At 41.0% G+C, this 18812-nt stretch overlaps 1 protein-coding gene across 1 annotated transcript in view; it reads right to left on the reverse strand.

Annotated features, from left to right (window-relative positions):
- SUPT16H (SPT16 homolog, facilitates chromatin remodeling subunit) overlaps positions 1–18002 on the reverse strand; it is a 33619-nt gene extending 15617 nt beyond the window's left edge. Inside the window, exons 1-7 of the mRNA XM_032179702.2 lie at positions 17831–18002; positions 7167–7259; positions 5405–5575; positions 3861–4013; positions 3183–3329; positions 2638–2789; positions 1697–1869 (exon numbers count right to left, since the gene is read on the reverse strand). Of these exons, the coding sequence (XP_032035593.1) occupies positions 1697–1869; positions 2638–2789; positions 3183–3329; positions 3861–4013; positions 5405–5575; positions 7167–7259; positions 17831–17896 (955 nt within the window). The 5' untranslated portion in view covers positions 17897–18002. The remainder of the gene's footprint in view (positions 1–1696; positions 1870–2637; positions 2790–3182; positions 3330–3860; positions 4014–5404; positions 5576–7166; positions 7260–17830) is intronic.
- Between the last annotated feature and the right edge of the window lie 810 nt (positions 18003–18812).

Below are 18812 nucleotides of genomic sequence, written 5' to 3' on the forward strand. Positions count from 1 at the left end.
GAAAAAAACTCAGTAACATTTTAAAATCAAAATTTATGTCCCCTAAAGCAGTGTTTCTCAAAGTGTGAACTAAATAGTCCACTTACTTTTTTCTTTTTTTGAGACAAGGTCTCACTCTGTCACCCAGGCTGGAATGCAGTAGCATGATTACGGCTCACTGCAGCCCTGACCTCCCAGACTCAATGATCCTCTCACCTCAGCCACCCAAGTAACTGGGACTATAGGCACACGCCACTATGCCCAGCTAATTTTTTATTTTTTGTAGAGACATGGTCTGCCATGTTGCCCAGGCTGGTATCAAACTGGACTCAAGCAATCCTCCCACCTTGGCCTCCCAAAGTGCAGGAATTACAGGTGTGAATCACTCCACCAGGCCCCCTTTTTTTTTTTTTTGAGATGGGAGTCTCGCTCTGTTGCCCAGGCTGGAGTGCAGTGGCGTGATCCTGCTTTACTGCAAGCTGCACCTCCCGGATTCACGCCTTTCTCCTGCCTCAGCCTCCCGAGTAGCTGAGACTACAGGCACCTGCCACCACGCCCAGCTAATTTTTTTGTATTTTTAGTAGATGGGGTTTCACCGTGTTAGCCAGGATAGTCCTGACTTCATGATCCGCCCACCTCGGCCTCCCAAAGTGCTGGGATCACAGGCTTGAGCCACCACACCCGGCCCCGGCCCCAACCCCGACCCCATTCTTAATCATACTATTTGAGAATCACTGATCCAGGAGGACAGTGGAACACCACTTGGTCTTAATAAAATACTTCAAGAGTTGATACATGGTATCACATTAAAGTTATTATACATTTCCAAAAACAGATCCTTGTGGTGGGCCTGTTCCATTTATCACTAAATGAGTGAATTATTGTTATGAGGGCTGTGGCCTTAATTTTTCAGGATCTAGACTATGAATGGGTATGTCAAGCTAAAAAGTAGTCTAGATATGGTGGCCTCAGAGGGATCTTTATCTTCATTAAACTATCTATGGCTATCATTTCCAATAGGACTTCTTAAGACCGACTTAGAGATCGTGTGGAAAAATGGTGTCTGGAAGCTCAGTATCCTTCGTATTGTTTTGATGTAGGATTAACGTTATATATCCTGTTGGTAGAGATACTAGTTCTCAGAACTTTCTATAACTAAGGAATAGTAATGAAGCCAAGGTATTTTGTGAAGATCCGGACATAGAGGGCCTAACAAATCAGAGAGGTTTCTATAAACATCAATGTAAACCACAATGATCACTCATGCTTGAAAGAAATGCAGATTCAAGACCTACATGCTAGGATGATTCAACATTTGTAAATCTTATTCTGTTTTTAATATGAGAGCCTCAGAGACATAAACATAACACTAATGACATTTCCCAGGCTGGAGTGCAATGGCGCAATCACGGCTCACTGCCGAGGTATAATCGCAACTCACTGCAGCCTTGACCACTCAGGCTCAAGCGATCCTCCCCAACTTCAGTCTGAGTAGCTGGGACCACAGGCGTGCACCACCATGCCCAACTAATTTTTTAATTTTAAATTTCTTGTAGAGATGGGGGCCTCATTGCCCCGGCTGGTCTCGAACTCTTGGATTCAAGCGATCCTCCTGCCTCGGCCTCCCAGTGTAGGGATTACAGGTGTGACCCACAGCTCCTGGCCAATGACATTTTTGTTACATAACTTCCAAACCTCCTTTTCTAAGGCACCTCACCATGTCTTAATTCCTTCAGCAGCTCCTCTTGAAGCTGGAGTAAAAAGTTATAATTTTCTTGAACTTCCTGAGAAGGATCAACCATCAAAGTGCGAACAAGGTTGGAGCAGTAAGACTTGAAGCGAATACCCATGGCACAAGTGATAGCCCCAAAATGCATATGATTCTTGTCACTAGAGACCAACAAAGAAAGAAAACATTTCATTACCAAAACTAGCAAAGTCCTTGGTATTAACGGGACACAGTATCAATAATCATTACTTTTCCCTGCCATATTCCAAAGCTGTGGCTGAATAAGGACCTAAACTTTTTGTGTTTTGTTTTAAATAAACAAACCAGTTTATAAAGGCTCTGGAGTAAAAGTCAGTGACCAAAACTTTTAGGATAGAAATTCAGTGAGAAAGTGAGTACTGGATATAAAAATGCAAATTATGTCCTGAATTGTATACATTATAGTCTAATTGTGGGGTTGTGAGGAGTCACTTATACACTAGTCCTCTATGAATTGTGAGTTGTAATTAGTCTTAAGTTAAATAAGCCAGACATAAAAGGACAAACACTGAATGTTCTCACTTATATGTGGGAACTAAAAAATTGGATTACATGGAGATAGAGAGGGAAAAAAATAGATAACAGAGACTGGTAAGGGTAAGTGTGTGGGGGGGGGGCAGGCGAGGATGAAAAGAGGTGGGTTAAAAGGTGCAAACATAAAGTAAGATAGAAGGAATAAATTCAGTGTTTGACAGCAGAGTAGGGTGACTATACTTAACAAAAATGTATTGCACCTGGGTGATGGACACCCAAGATAATGACTTGGTGACACTATACATTATATACTTGTAGCCAAATTTCAATGTACCCCACAAATTTGTACAGATTTAACAAAAAGAAAAAATAGGCTAAAGTCAAAATGCTATATTATGAAGTCTTCATATACTTACCTCACCACACTGAACTTGAGATTATAGTTGCCACCACTCTGAATGATAGGAGGGTAACACATTTCCACAGTAGAAGGGTCTGCCCCAGCAAGGTATTTTTTCTCTTCAATGGCCTTTTCCACAGACTCAGCCAGTTTGCTGTGTCGAACTTTCTGTAAGAGCATCCAGAAATAAAGTAACACTTACTAGAGGGTAGCAAAGCGGGGTGTGTGGACACTATGATTTGAAGACAAAATGTATCCTTGTGTAAGTCTTAGGAAATGATTTATGCACCAGGTAATATATTGGTATGCAGGCAAAACACATTTGGAGAACAATATGTAGGACTTACAGCTATTCCTATGATTCTCAAGTAAAATAATAGGTTACCTCAAGAAAACACAACGCAGGCTTACCATTATTTTGAAAGGGAGATGATGTAATTACCACCAACTTAAGTGTCAGTCTTAATTTCAAAGGAAGCTGAAGACACACCAACAGATTTGTATGGTAGACTTATTACTGCTTCATTAAAACAGTAAAAAGACCCTCTCATCTCTATTTACCTCATCTGCATCAACTATTTCCATGACTCTTTCCTTGAAGAATTTGTTGAAGACTTCAGAAGTGATGCTGGCTGCTTTCTTCATTAGGGTGAGCTCCCCATCCTCCTTTACAGCGATGGTATATGCCACAACTGCACTGATATCTATCTGCAGTCAAAGTGACAAGAGTTTCTAACATGCAAATACAGAATTACAAAATAAATACATCTCTCCAATTTGAATATTACCAGTGATATTTCTGTTATTTAGCAAACTATCACTGGTCTGCAGAATATTCAAATACTCTGTTCTTGAACTGAATAAACATTTGAAATAGCTCTTTGCCAGGTCATTGTGTGTATTACAAGAGGTGTTAAGCTAATGTGCCACTTAAAATGTAAACTGCCCTCTCTAGATGTTTTTTGTAAAGGCAGATGGAAGAAAGGCAGGGAAACAAAACTTTTTTTTTTTTTTTTTTTAAAGAAATTTTGTTTCCAACTCTAAAGTGGCTGGAATATCTCCTGAATGTCCTATCTACCGGCTGGAAAGTAAAACTGGCACACTGCTCAGCCAAAGGGGATAAAATGTAAACAAACATACAATTTTCCCAAAACAAACGTCCTGCACTATCTGTTATGGAAGCCCATCACATTTCTGTCTTCTCAACTCTTGATTTGCTATTTCCAGTAGTATTCTTACTTTGTCAAAGCCTTCTTTGTTGAGGCAGTCATTCCAGCTCTTCATGAACTCTCCAGGGAATTTGTCTTTGCTGAACACTCCAATTTTCTTGCCATTCTTGCTTTCTTTAATGGCTTCAATCATTTTATCAAAGCTACTCTTATTACTTTCATTCTGTCAGTGTCATAGGGAAGAAAAGGGGTCTGTTCATTAGACACATATGTTTTACCAGTAACAGGTAGAAGATTATTCTAAACTATGGAAAAAATAAATTCTCCTCCCATCCCCACCTACTTTTTATTTTTAAAGAGACAGGGTCTTGCTCTACTACCCCCAGGGTAGAGCACAGTGGTGTGATCACAGCTCACTGCAACCTCGAACTCCCAAGTTCAAGCAATCCTCCTGCCTTGGCCTCCCAAGCAGCTGGGACTACAGGTTCATGCCACCATGCCTGGATAAATTTTTTTTTTTTTTTTTTTTTTTGAGACAGACTTGCTCTGTTGCCAGGCTGGAGTGCAGCGGATGCAGCGGCGCAATCTACACTCACTGCAACCTCAGCCTCCCAGGTTCAAGTGATTCTCATGCCTCAGCCTCCCAAGTAGCTGGGATTACAGGTGTGTGACAACATGCCGGCTAATTTTTTTATTTTTGGTAGAGATGGGGTTTTGTTATCTTGCCCAGGACGGTCTTGAACTCCCGACCTCAAGTGATCCACTGCACCCAGCCTTCCTGAAAAATTTTTGTATTTTTTATAGAGATGGGGTTTTGTCATGTTGCCCAGGCTCATCTGGAACTCCTGCGCTCAAGTGCTCGCCTCGGCATCTCAAAGTATTGGGATTACAGCTGTGAGCCACCATGCCTGGCCCACCTGTAAGATGCCTTCCCATCTTTAAGGAAGACTGTAATATACCAAAAGTGAGCAAAACATTTCTTTAGATATTTTTATATACTCAGGTGAAAGTGCTGCCATAAGTTGACCAGACTATTCCTTTTTTTAAGAGAAGGGGTCTCACGTTGCCCAGGCTGGTCTCAAACACCTGGGCTCAAGCAATCCTCCCATCTCAGCCTCCTGAGTAGCTGGGACTACAGCTGTGTGCCACCACGCCTGATACAACTATTCTTTTTCTTCAGGAACAGTTAAGAAACTCAAACACATAAGTGAACAATATTCTGAGAAAACATCCTATGTTAGGTGGGCAGTATGACAAAAAAAATTCACATTTGATAAAAACTGGAAATGATGTATATCTAAGTTTCCTTAAGGACATTTAAGGTTATTTGCTCTAATTAAGGCACACAGATGAAAACAAACTAAGTGTCCTCAAGAATGGAGACATAAAATCAGTGTTCACCAGAATTTCATAGCTCATTTGTTTTGCTGCAGAACTGATAGGATTATTGAATTCTTTTCCTCCTAACAATGAAGACATGACAGAACTTTGTAATTACAACCACAGCCACCTATAATTTCCCCTGCGCATTCTTTCAAACTCCTATAAGACATTTCTGTTCATCCCTTTTGAAGATTCTTCCACATTTATGACACATTCTTTATTAATCCTGACCTTTTCTCGTATTAGCAGTGTGATGGCAGGGGCTCCATTAGCATTCTCATTGCCCTTAGTGTTGGCAATCTGTTTCAAGAACTCCACTTTTTTCTTGCTGGCCATAAAGATGATTTTGTCATCACAAAAGACCATGATAGTATCAGTTAGTTCGTAACCAAAGAGCCATGTCTATGGAAAAAGAAAACAGTGACAACGGTATTTACAGATACAAAAATTAATGGACTCATATAGATATATAGAAATACTTATAGACAAAAATAACATGTCTGAAATTAACTCCAAGGTAATCAGGCTGGGGAGTCTGGAGTGGATACAAATTAAGCAAGATCGGCCAAGAATTGACAATTTATTAGAACAGGACAATGGGGTTCAATGTATTACTTTCTCTACGTTTATATGCTTGAACTTTCTATAATTAAAACCATCACATCAGTTGAACAATTTGTTTATAGGAAGTATATCAATGTTTAGTAATACAGAAATGCATAAAACAAGGGACAGAGTGATACAGACCCCTGCGTTACTACCTCCTCAATTACCAGTTGCCTACCAATTATTCATTTCTCCTTCTCAAAGAACTGATATTTTACCTTCCTTTCAGGTAAGTATGGTCTTTAAGATCAAATTTTGGCCAATAAGTCAAAAATGGAAGTACTGTGTGGAGCTTCAAGCAAGTCTTCTTAAAAAGAAAAGGTGGCCTCCTGTTTTCTTCCCTGTCTCTCTCTTTTTGCTTGGAATGTGGATGAAACACCTGGAGTTCTAGAAGCCATTCTGTACCATGTGCAAGAGGGCTATGTTCTTTGGGTGGCAGAACAGAGAACTGGAAAAAGCCTGGGTCCGTGAAGACTATACATAAGGAAAAGAATATTTTGTTTAACTCGCTGTTACTTAGGTTTTTGTGTTATAGCAGCTAAATCCATATTGATTATTAATACTTCTTTTTCCTTATGTCCTAAATCACTGCTAAATCCAATTAAACTTTATGTGATGGTGAAAATACCATTTATCTGCTCTGTCCAATATGGTAGCCACTGCCGAGTACCAGAAACACAGCTGATGGGACTGAGAAATTGAAATTTTTTTTTTTTTTTTTTTTTTTTGAGACAGTCTCGCTCTGTCACCCAGGCTGGAGTGCAGTGGCGCGATCTCGGCTCACTGCAAGCTCCGCCTCCCGGGTTCATGCCATTCTCCTGCCTCAGCCTCCTGAGTAGCTGGGACTACAGGTGGCTGCTACCGCGCCCAGCTAATTTTTTTTGTATTTTTAGTAGAGACGCGGTTTCACAATGGTCTCGATCTCCTGACCTTGTGATCCGCCCGCCTCGGCCTCCCAAAGTGCGGTGATTACAGGCGTGAGCCACTGTGCCCGGCCTGAAATTTTTTTAAGAGACAGGGTCTCACTGTGTTGCCCAGGCTGGAGTGCAGCGGTGCAATCTTGGCTTACTGCAACCTCTACCTCCTGGGCTCATGCCATCCTCCCATCTCAGCCTCCTGAGTAGCTGGGACTACAGGTGCACACCCCCACACCTGGTTAATTTTTTTGTATTTCTTGTAAAGACAGGGTTTTGCCATGTTGCCCAAGCTGGTCTTGAACTCCTGGGCTCAAGCAATCCACCTGCCTCGGCCTCCCAAAGTGCTGGGATTACAGGCATGAGCCACTGCACCCAGCCAGGAATTTAATTTTTAATGTGGCTACCATACTGAACAGTGCAGCAGATAATCCAACAACTCTAAGTGCTAAAAATTGCTGTAAATCTCTCACCTGTAAGGCAGTTGATTTGGCATAAACAATTTCTTCATCAACACCCACTGATACAACAATGGCATCAACGTTGGCATACTCATCTTCTCCTTTCTGAAAAGAGTGGGTAATCATCACTTAATTTTTCACACTAGCAAAACAGGAATACAGACGTCAATATTTACTTAGGACATGCATAATTTTTTCCTGATAGAAATTTCAAGTTTAAGGTACATGCCTGCTTGGCAGTCTTACAGCTATTCTATTTTTTGTTTATACAGTACTTGCTAATTGTTGATAAATATCAAGACGAATTTTTCCTTAGCCCCCAGATCTATGTTTCATAGTTCAGGAACACAGATCAGTGACAAACGTCCTATGTAATTCAAAGAAATATTTTATTTTTAAACATTTTATTATTTATTTTTGAGACGGAGTTTCGATCTTGTTGCCCAGGCTGGAATGCAATGGTGCAATCTTGGCTCACTGCAACCTCTGCCTCCTGGGTTCAAGCAATTCTCCTGCCTCAGCCTTCCCAGTAGCTAGGATTACAGGTGCCCACCACCACGCCTGGCTAATTTTTTGTATTTTTAGTAGAGACAGGGTTTCACTATGTGGGCCAGGCTGGTCTCAAACTCCTGACTTCAGGTGATCCACCTGCTTCAGCCTCCCGAAGTGCTGGAATTACAGGCATAAGCCACCATACCTGGCCCAAACTAATTTTTTATATTCCAAGATTATCTTGCACTCTCAAAGATAAGCCACCTTCATCTCAGAATCTTTCAAGGAGTCAAAATTTATGCAGAAATCTACATATGCCTTCTTTTTTGGTTCAGCCACAGAAATTTTAATAGAGAGATGTAACCCCAGGGCAAAATGAACACTTCAACAACATGAAATCACAGATGCCTGGCCAGAAGGCCACATAATCTGAGGTTTCATGAAAGCACTGGAAGCCACGGTAGTTTTTGTCCTTAGAGGTTTTGTCAACCTCAATACCAATGTCCTTCCTGGCTGATGGAGAAACGGGAGTTCTTTATTTTTTTAAAAAGCTTTATTGAGACAGAATTCACATAAAATTCAAAAGTATACAATGTAATGATTTTTAGCAGAATTATGCAACCATCACAATTTTGGAACATTTTAATCTCTCCAAAAACAAACTCTGTGTCCTTGAGTATAATCATTCCCCAACTCCCCCTATCTCCATCTCAGCCCTAGACAACCACTAACCTGTCTCTATGGATTTGTCTATTCTGGACAATTCATATACATGGAATCAAATAAAATGTGGCCTTTGTGTCTGGCTTCTTTCACTTGTTTTCAAGGTTCATCTGTGTTGTGGAACGCATCAATACTTCATTCCCTTTTACTGCTGAATATTTCATTTTGTAGATATACCACATTTTATCCATCCATTCATCAGTTGCAGGACACTTGGGTTTTCACTTTCTGGTTATTGTAAAAAATGTTGCCACGAACATTTGAATATGTTTTGTATGGACATTTCTCTTGGGTATATACCTAGGAGATGAACTGCTGGGTCATATGGTTAACTTTTCGAGGAATCATCAGACTGTTTCTCACCATGACTGCACTAGTCAATATTTCACATTCCTAAGAATGTATCAAGGTTCCAATTTTTCCACATTAAGCAACAGTTTTTATGTCGTTTTGATGACAGCCATATAATGAGTGTAAATTAGTATCCTGCTTTCTTTTTTTCTTTTGAGACAGAGTCTCGCTCTATCACCCAGGCTGGAGTGCAGTGGTGCAAACTTGGCTCACTGCAACCTCCGCCTCCCAGGTTCAAGCGATTCTTATGCCTCAGCCTCCCAAGTAGCTGGGACTTCAGGTATGCACCACCACGCCCAGCTAATTTTCATATTTTTTAGTAGAGACGGGGTTTCACCATGTTGGCCAGGCTGGTCTCAAACTCCTGACCTCAAGTGATCTGCCCCCACATGGCCTCCTGACGTGCTGCGATTACAGGCATGAGCCACCACGCCCGGCCCTCACTGTAGTTTTGATTTCATTTCTCTGATGGCTAATGATGTTGAGCATCATTTCATATGTTTACTGACAACTGTATACCTGTTGGAGAAATGCCTGTTCAGATCCTCTGCCATTTTGTAGCCGAATTGTTGCTTTATTATTGAGCTGTAAGAGTTTTTATATTCTAGACACAAGTCCCTTATCAGGATCTGCAGACATTTTCTCCCATTCTGTGCATTTTATTTTCACCTCTGTCGCCCAGGCTACAGTGCAATGGCGCCATCTCAGATCACTGCAAGCTCCGCCTCCTGGGTTGATGTCATTCTCCTGCCTCAGCCTCCCGAGTAGCTGGGACTACAGGAGCCCGCCACCACGCCCGGCTAATTTTTTTATGTTTTTAGTAGAGACGGGGTTTCACCGTGTTAGCCAGGATGGTCTCGATCTCCTGACCTGGTGATCCACCCGCCTCGGCCTCCCAAAGTGCTGGGATTACAGGCGTGAGCCACCATGCCCGGCCAAAAGTTTCTAATTTTGAAGTGGTACAATTTATCTATTTTCTTTTTTATTTTGGAGACAGAGTCTCACTCTATCCCCCAGGCTGGAGTACAGTGGCACGATCTCGGCTCACTGCAACCTCCGCCTCCTGGGTTCAAGCAATTCTCGTACTTCAGCATCCCAAGTAGTTGGGACTCCAGGCACCTGCCCCATGCCCGGCTAATTTTTGTATTTTTAGTAGAGACTAGGTTTTGCCACGTTGGCCAGGCTGATCTTGAACTCCTAACCTCAAGTGATCCGCCTGCCTTGGCCTCCCAAAATGCTAGGATCACAGGTGTGAGCCACTGTGCCTGGCCTATCTATTTTCTTGTGCTTTTAGTGTCATATCTAAGAAGTTTCTGCCTAATTCAAGGTCACTCAGATTTACTTTATACTTCTACAAGGGTTTCATAGCTTTAGCTTCAGTTAGGTCTATGATTCACTTTCAATTAATTTTTTTGTATGGTCTAAGGACTAACCCAACTTCATTCTTTTACATTGAATATCTAGTTATTACAACACCATTTGTTGAAAAGACTATTCATTTCTCATTGAATTATCTTGACATCCCTGTCAAAAATAAAATGACCATAAACGTGAGGATTTATTTCTGAATTTTCACGTTTATTCCACTCTTCTATATGCCTATCCTTAGGCCAGTACCATGATGTTTTGATTACTATAGCTTTGTAGTAAGTTTTGAAATCAAGATGTGTGAGTTCTCCAACCATCAGATACTCTTCAATAGCTCTATAAAGCCAAAAGACTGGTCATTCTGAGCTATAATTCTGACTTCCCCTATAAAGACAAGATAAATGCACATATAAGACTCTTCCACATTTTTAAGGCTTCTGCTTGTTAATAGGGATATATGATAGCAACTGAGTGTTCTGTTGTACTTCTCTACCACAACAAAATATGTTATGCAAAGAAGTCACTACACAGAAATTACATGCCTTTCCCCATTGATTTTCAGTAAGAAATGTTTTCCTTCAGGTTGGTAAAAAGTTTTATCATTAGTTCTCATGATAGTGAAACAGTAATGGTAGTTAAAACTGCTAGTCCCTTTATATGAATCAAGGTAGTGGCGCCAAACTACTTCTCATTACTACACACTCAGGAAAAAAGGCCAGTTTCACTTAAAAGTCCTTGAAGAAGTAAAAATGATTATAATTATAAAATCCCAAACCCTTGCATTTCTCTTTTAATATTCTATGTAAAGAAATAAGAAGTATAAATAAACCACTTCTGTGTGCAGTGAATTTATGATGGTTGGCTAAGGAAAAGCACTTGAATACGTATTTCAGTAGCAAACTAAACTAGCCATTTGAAGACCTGGATTAGCCGGGCATGGTAGCAGGCACCTGTAATCCCAGCTACTTGGGAGGCTGAGGCAGGAGAATCTCTTGAACCTGGGAGGCGGAGGTTGCAGCGAGCCGAGATTGCATCACTGCACTCCAGTCTGGGCGACAGTGACACTCTGTCTCAAAGAAAGAAAAAGAAAAAAAAAAAAAAAAAAAGAAACAATGAACAGATTTAACCAAAGAGGTCTGAACCTTACTGAATAGGAATTTCAGAAACAAAAGACATCACTACGGAAATGCAAGGATCAAAATGATCAAATAATGCACTATCCTAGGACTGAAGAATGTGAGCTTGAGACTAAAAGGATTTCCCCAAAAGAGACATATCAAAGCACATTGCTGTGCAATTTCAAAACAGAAGGGATGATTCTAAATTTCAGAGAGAACAGGCTATGTATGTATACTGGAAACAATCACATCAGCCTTCTCAAAAGTAACACTGAAAGCTTTGAAGCCAAATAATGGCTTCAAAATTCTGAGCAGAAAATGATTTTCAACACAGAATTTTATATCTACTGCATTAACAAAGCCAATAGAGTTGACTTTGGTTAACTATATTATTAACCAAAAGTGAGGGCAAACTAACACTTTAAGACATGCAAGGGCTGCAGACATTTATATTCTATGCATCCTTTTTTTTTTTTCTTTGCATGGGGTTACAGTGGAGCTAGTGGTGAGCTTTTTATTTATTCTTTTTTGAGACACAGTCTCACTCTGTTGCCCAGGTTGGAGTGCAATGGCATGATCTCAGCTCACTGTGGCCTCTGCCTCCTAGGTTCAAGCGATTCTCGTGCCTCAGCCTCCTAAGTAGCTGGCATTACAGGCATATGGCACCATGCCCGGTTAATTTCTGTATTTTTAGTAGAGATGGGGTTTCGCCATGTCGGCCAGGGTGGTCTTGACCTCCTGGCCTTAAGTGATCTGCCCACCTCGGCCTCCCAAAATGCTGATATTACAGACGTGAACGAACCACTGCGCCTGGCCCATCTTTTCTTAGGAAGTTCTTAGAGAAAATGTGCTAAAGAAAAAGCAGAGGCTCTTGGATATAGGGACCCAATACTGGAAAGTCCCGAGGTTCAACAGGCATAAAGAGTAACCTGTACAGATGGAGCAGGATAATGTGGGGGGGGTGGAAGTGGGGAGTGAGGTTGCTTTTAAGCAACAGAATAAAATTCTATGAGTGTGAGAAATTTAGAATAAAAGATTGGTAACATTATAATAGACTTATTGGAAAAAATTAAGGCTAGGGAGATTTTTTTTAAAGGAGAAAAATTGAGGAAATCATTAATGCCAGGAAAAATAAAAAACTGTAGGAAAAAAGGAAAGTTAATCATACTTTATTACTTCACCCAGCAGTGAAAACATCTATATGAACATAAACAATGTAAATAGTAACTACTGATTTTACTAAAAATTGTGGGGAAAAGTTATGAAGAAGGATGGATGTGTGATAAAGCAAGTATAACAAAATGTTAACTGTGTGGGGTGGTGGGTATATAGGGTTTACTTAAAATTCTTTCAACTTTTCTGTCTTTAAAATTTTTCATATCAATGTGTCAGGAGAAAAATGTTAAGGTATCAGGAGGTAGGGAAGTTGGAACGAGTGTGATGATACAAAGAAGTTAAATTCAGATCTACCATAAGTTAATAACTGTTAAAAATTCACAAATCAAGAAATAGCAGTATATATAGGTATTATTTAGAAATATGAAAGAAACAAAAAACTCAAAGTGGTTGCCTCTGGGACAGGTGACTTTTTGTTTTAAGGCTTTTATTAGAACTATGATTTTTAAAAAACTGTATCTATTACTGATTAAAATAATTTTGAAAGTGAGAGTTAAATAAAATATAAAACAGGTGGCAAAGAATCTGCAAAAATTGTGAAGGTAGTATCTGGATGATAAAAGTTGGAGAAATAGTGCAGCAGCAGAACAACTATCTTCATTTGAACCAAACGGATACTGCCTTAAAAAAAGAAAATATTTTTGCAGTCTGGTTGTAGCTAAATACCCATATAATCAGTTACCACTGTTCACTGAGTGACTACTATATGCCAGGCACTGTAGTTGTTAATAGGGATAAAAAGCAAATACAAAAAGTAGAGATCTAGGGCTGGGTGTGATGGCTCATACCTGTAATCCCAGCACTTTGGGAGGCTGAGGTGGGTGGATTGCTTGAGGCCAGGAGTTAAAGAGACCAGCCTGGCCAATATGGTGAAACCCCATCTCTATGAAAAATACAATAATTAGCCGAGCGTGGTGGCACACACCTGTAATCTCAACTACTCAGGAGGCTGAGACACGAAAACTGCTTGACCCCGGGAGGCAGAGGTTGCAGTGAGCTGAGAATGCTTCACTGCATTCCAGCCTGGGTGGCACAGTGAGACTGTCTCAAAAAAAAAAAAAAAAAGAACTAGACTATAAAAGCTGAGTAAGCAATATTTTAAAAAAATCTCAATCCATCTGGGCATTTATTTCCATCTAACCCTCCTTACTCAGCATTATTAAAAAGTTTCTTGGCCAGGTGCAGTGACTTACACCTGTAATCTCAGCGCTTTGGGATGCCGAGGTGGGTGGATCGCTTGAGCCCATGAGTTTGAGACCAGCCTGGGACAACATGGTGGAACCCTGTCTCCACAAAAAATACAATAAAAAAAAATAATAATAATAATAAAAATTGGTCAAGTGTTGTGGCATGCATGCACCTGTGGTCCTACTCAGGAGGCTGAGGTGGGAAGATCACCTGAGGCTGGGTTGGTTGAGGCTGCAGTGAGCAGTGATTGTGCCACTGTAATCCCGCCTCAGCCACAGAGTGAAACTCAAAAAAAAAAACAAAAAACCTTTCTCTATCCCACTCCAGAGATAAAGGAGCTATTAAGAGCTGAGTGTGAGTGGAAGTAATCCACTGCCTGACTGAAATAACAGGAAATGCCTATACAGCTGGCTCTCCTTATCTGTGGATTCAACTGTGTACTGAAAATTAAAATGGCCAAACATCTTTCTATGTCATTACCCCCTAAAAAATAAGTATAACTATTATTTACATAGCACTTACACTGTATTAGGTATTGTAAGTAATCTAGAAATAAAAAATGACAGGATATACATAGGCTATGCAAATATGATGCCATTTTGTATCAGGGACTTGAGTATCCTTTGATTTAGGTATCTAGGTATGTCCTGGAACCAATCCCTGACAGATACTGATAGAAGACTGATTTTTTTTTTTTTTTTTTTTTTAAAGAAATGGGCTCTCACTATGTTGCCCAGGCTGGTCTTGAACTCCTGGACTCAAGCAATCCTTCCACCTCAGCCTCTGGAGTAGCTGGGATTATACAGGCATAAGCTACTACGTATTTTTTAAAATCCTTCCTGAGCCACAGAACATAGCTGTTGAATCTTAATAGAACAACCCAGAACAAGAAACTAAGCCACCATAAAAATCTGCAAAGAGCCAGAAAGCTCCACTCAAGAGAAGCACTGACACTTTAATTCATTAGTTTCTTCAAAGGCATAAAATTTCTTTGGGGTCAGTCTTCAATCCTGACAGTTGGTGTAGGTTCACATGAATGTGAGTATTCCTTCTGAAAACAAGTATTTTTGACATTTTATGGAATTCTTCAAAATAAAAGGCAGATGAAGTCAAGGTCCACTCATATCAGAATGTCCCAACAGGTAGGTCTCAAATGATATACAGATATGCCTGGATATTGTACCACTCAGCCCTCAAGGCAGCTGGAACCCTGGGATGGTAGACAACCTCTTTTGTTTCTCCCAATGAGCAGCACTAATCATATTACTTGGTTAAAAATAATCGTAATCATGAAAAGGCTGGCAATCCCTGAAGAAGGATCTAGTAGGCATAACAGGACAAAGAAGCATGCAGCCCATTTCCATGAACCACCACTACCACCTGGGATATTCTAATAATACAGAGAAGGTGCTGCAAATCCTTTCTGCTCTTAGCAGCTCTCACTTAAAAAATAAGAGGCAAGACTGGATCTAGACTCAAACCACTTAAAAAATAAAGAGGCAAGACTGGATCTAGACTCAAACCTCCAGGAGCCATAAAACAGTAGTACGTTCTAGTCACTGTAAAAGGTCTCCTGTTGATTTTTGACTGACTCCATTTTCCCATCTCTAAAATGACACGATTTATTAAGCCTTAGACACAAGGCTTAATATTTTTGAAATTTCTATGCAGTTAAAAGTACATGATAACTGCAATTGTTTTTAGGACATAAGTTATGAAAGTTATAATTAAAAAATATTTTATTTGCAGTAGCCTCAAAATATGTACCTAACTGAAAATTAACTTGCAGATAGGTAAGGGTTAATTCCTACTCTTATTTTTAAAAAAGGGAAGAAAAAGGTTAGTAGCTTATCAGTTCTCTACAACCCTGTGTACTTGTATTTGGAGTGCTGGAACTACCAGGTTCAACCACTACAGCTTTTAAGGGCTTATAATCAAGAGTATTTAAAATTAAAAAGTGGGTGTGGATCCCAAATCATTTTTTAGTTAGTTTTAGTCATAACAGTTTTTTTTTTTTTTTTTTTATTTAAAGACAGGGTCTCATCCAGGCTGGAGTGCAGTGACACGATCACAGCTCACCGCAGCCTCAAACTCCTGGGCTCAAGGGATCCTCCTGCCTCAACATCACAAGTAGCTAGGACTATAGGCACACACCACCATGCCTAGCTAATTTATTTGCTTTTTCTTTTTTTGTAGAGACGGGGGTCTCATCATCTTGCCCAGGCTGGTCTTCAACTCCTGGCCTCATGTGCTGGGATTACAGGCATGAGTCACGGTGCCCAGCCAGGTTTGGAATTTTTACCATTAACTTCAACTTATTCTACTTCAATCCCAGTTTTCTTATTAAAAAAAGGAAAAGGTGTAAAAGAGAAAAAAGGTATACAACACACCTATATATCCCACTATCTTTCTGCTATATCCAGGAGGATAAGCAACTAGATTTAACCCAGAAAACTACTATCTCTGATTAAGTATATCAGAATGAAAGCACTGTAGGCTGAAAAGACTGCATACACAAAGAACTTCTACAGGTGGGTTCTGGACACATTAACACAAAAGCAGAAAGTCTTATTCAAGTAAGTTTTTCATAATAGCCACAGGTTTTGTTAACTGGTACATTTTTACATAGACTTGGCTCATAACTTTACACCATCAGTGTCTTATCAATATCTAACATTCTCCCAAGATAATGTCATTAAGGTAGTAAGAGGGCCAAGATAAACTTTAATGATTTTTGAGAAACAAAAAAAAATGGTGGGTGGGAAATAACTTTCATGGATTTAAAGACTATCATTTTTATTAGGTTTGCCAACCTGTCTTCAGGCCACAGTTAATTTGTCATGTAGAGGAATTTAGAGCTACAGATTAGTTTTCATGAATGGTATAGAGAGAATGAAATTATTTGATGAATCTGAATCAGTGGGACTAGAAACAATTTTCATACCAAAGATTCATAGTTTCAGGGTTTATGGGTAGAAGAGAGGGTTTAGGATTTTTAGTACTTACTGATCATTAGAAAGTATCAAGGTTTTAAAATGTTTTTCTAACATAGATTATGTTTGAATGACACTGACAGAAGCTGCAAAAAATCATTTGGTAGAAATTAATCAAAAAAAATTAAAAAAAATAAAATGTTCAGCATTCATCTAGCATTTAGTTATTTTTGCTTTTCATAAAATGCAACACAGAATCAATTTTATTTTCAATTATCTAATGTGTTTAGCCTCAAAAGATGAAACATGCACAGGCAGCTTTAATATGAATGGCAAGGAAACGACCAATTTTAATGGCTTGGTTTTAGTAGACGATCAGTTTGAAAGATAATTTACAATGCTGAAATGAGAACTGATCATTTTTCTCAAAACGTTTTCCAGGTTAAAAAAATCTTTATTAGCTGTATCTTCCCTTGATGACAGGGTTCAGGGACAAGACTTAAGCTAGCTAACTCAGACTGCATCACAGAATGCAACCAAAGGTTTGCTCAATTAGTAAGTTAACATCATAAAAATAAGTTTTAACTGTGGACGTTTTTAAAGCAGCAAAACTGCCGAATCTTTAAAAAACTGGGAACTGCCACAGCTCTTTTAATGAACACGTGCCCCGGATCCGCTACCAAGGAACTAATAACGTTTTCGGTATCGTTTATGTTTTGTTTTGGTATTACTAACGTCTGCAGGCTTTCAGCGTTAGGTCCCTCTCTGTAACCCACAGCAGGCCCTAGAACATGAGGCGGTTGCGCGTGAGCAGTATTTCTTTTTTTAACTCCAGCAAAAGCCCCGCAAACGATAAACGCTAAGAGCCCGATTGACATCCTCCTTGCCCTTCCATCTCTCCTTTACGAAGACGGTTATAATCCTGGCGGGACCAGGGGTGGAATATTGTGGTTCTGCAGGGACAGAGCGAGTGCGTGGGTGCGTGAGAACACGGCAGGAGGGGGCAGCAAGACGTGACCACGGAGTAGGAGGGAAGGATGTTGCCTCTTTTAGGGCGGGAAGAGACTGCGAGAGGTGCTGCTATGCATGACCAAGGCTGGCACGCGGGGAAGATGGTGATGGCCGCAGGACAGGGTGAATGCGGGGGATTCCCTGTTAAGGGGCAGCGTTCGTGGCCGCCTCCGGTGAATGATTCGGGAGCAACGAAAAGGGTGAGGCACAGAACCCGGGAATTCCTGACCGAAAGAGAAAAAAGGGCGCCGAGAAACAGGGTTATTATGGGATGGCTGAGGGGGCTCCCTAGGAAAAATTACAGGATCTTCCTCACCCGCCAATTGCTGTACAGTCTCTTCACTCGCCGATAATAAGCGTCTTTGTCCAGAGTCACAGCCATAGCCCCGGACGCCGCTTCTCCTCGGGTTCCGAGAATCACGCGAGGTCCCGGCTCCGCCACCCGCTCTCGGCCCAGGAATCCCGCACTCTCCCAATGACCCGGAAGTATCGACCTCAAAGATGCCCTTTCCGCTTCCGGGCCCCGACAGCGTTAGGGATTTTTTTTTTTTTTTTTTTTCCCAATCCTCTTTCGGATGGACGGGGGAAAGAGAGAAAGAAAAACGGGGGAAAATCAACAAAATGTGCGATGCAAAGAGTCGATTTTCGCGGGTTTTCTTGTCAACTTCGCCACTGCCGCACGCGAATCGACGTCGTCACGTGACGCTCTGCCTCCGCCCTTATTAACTCTCAGCCCAGCGGCGGTTTCCAGGACCTCAGACTTTTTGCCGAGGCGGCAGTCCCTAGGCGAAGCGAAGGAGGTGGTGCCTGCCCCGCCCCACAAGAGCTGCCGCGCGCGGGTGTAATAGCTCCACCCCATCTGCAAAGGAAGGGGGAGTGGAAAGAGCGGGATCTAGCGTGGGATAAAAGTGGGACTACTACAGTGTAACTGGGCATGCGCCCCTCCTAGGAGTGATGGGAATGCAAAAGCCTTTAACTGCTCCAGGACTGAAGGGATCCTGGGTGCCAAGATGCCGGGTCAAGCTCTCCGCGGGGCAGGGAACTCATACCAGGGAAATGGAGCCCAGCCTCGTGATAAACTACGACCCAAGCTAGGGGAGGAACCTAGCTTTCGAAAGGAAAATAATATGCGCAAGCTTTAACTGAGCAGTGGGATGGTATAAGTCAGAGGAAACAGATGACTTGAGGGGCTCTACAAACTTTTAGTTCCTTCCCACAACCCCACCCCCTGAGCCCAAGTCCTGGCAGTATCCTTCCAGTCGGCCAGTCCCCTTGCTGCAGTTCATGAAAAGTGGCAC

The sequence above is a fragment of the Hylobates moloch genome, unplaced genomic scaffold, assembly GCF_009828535.3.
Source record: "Hylobates moloch isolate HMO894 unplaced genomic scaffold, HMol_V3 SCAFFOLD_16, whole genome shotgun sequence".
In the NCBI taxonomy this organism is placed as follows: Eukaryota; Metazoa; Chordata; class Mammalia; order Primates; family Hylobatidae; genus Hylobates; species Hylobates moloch.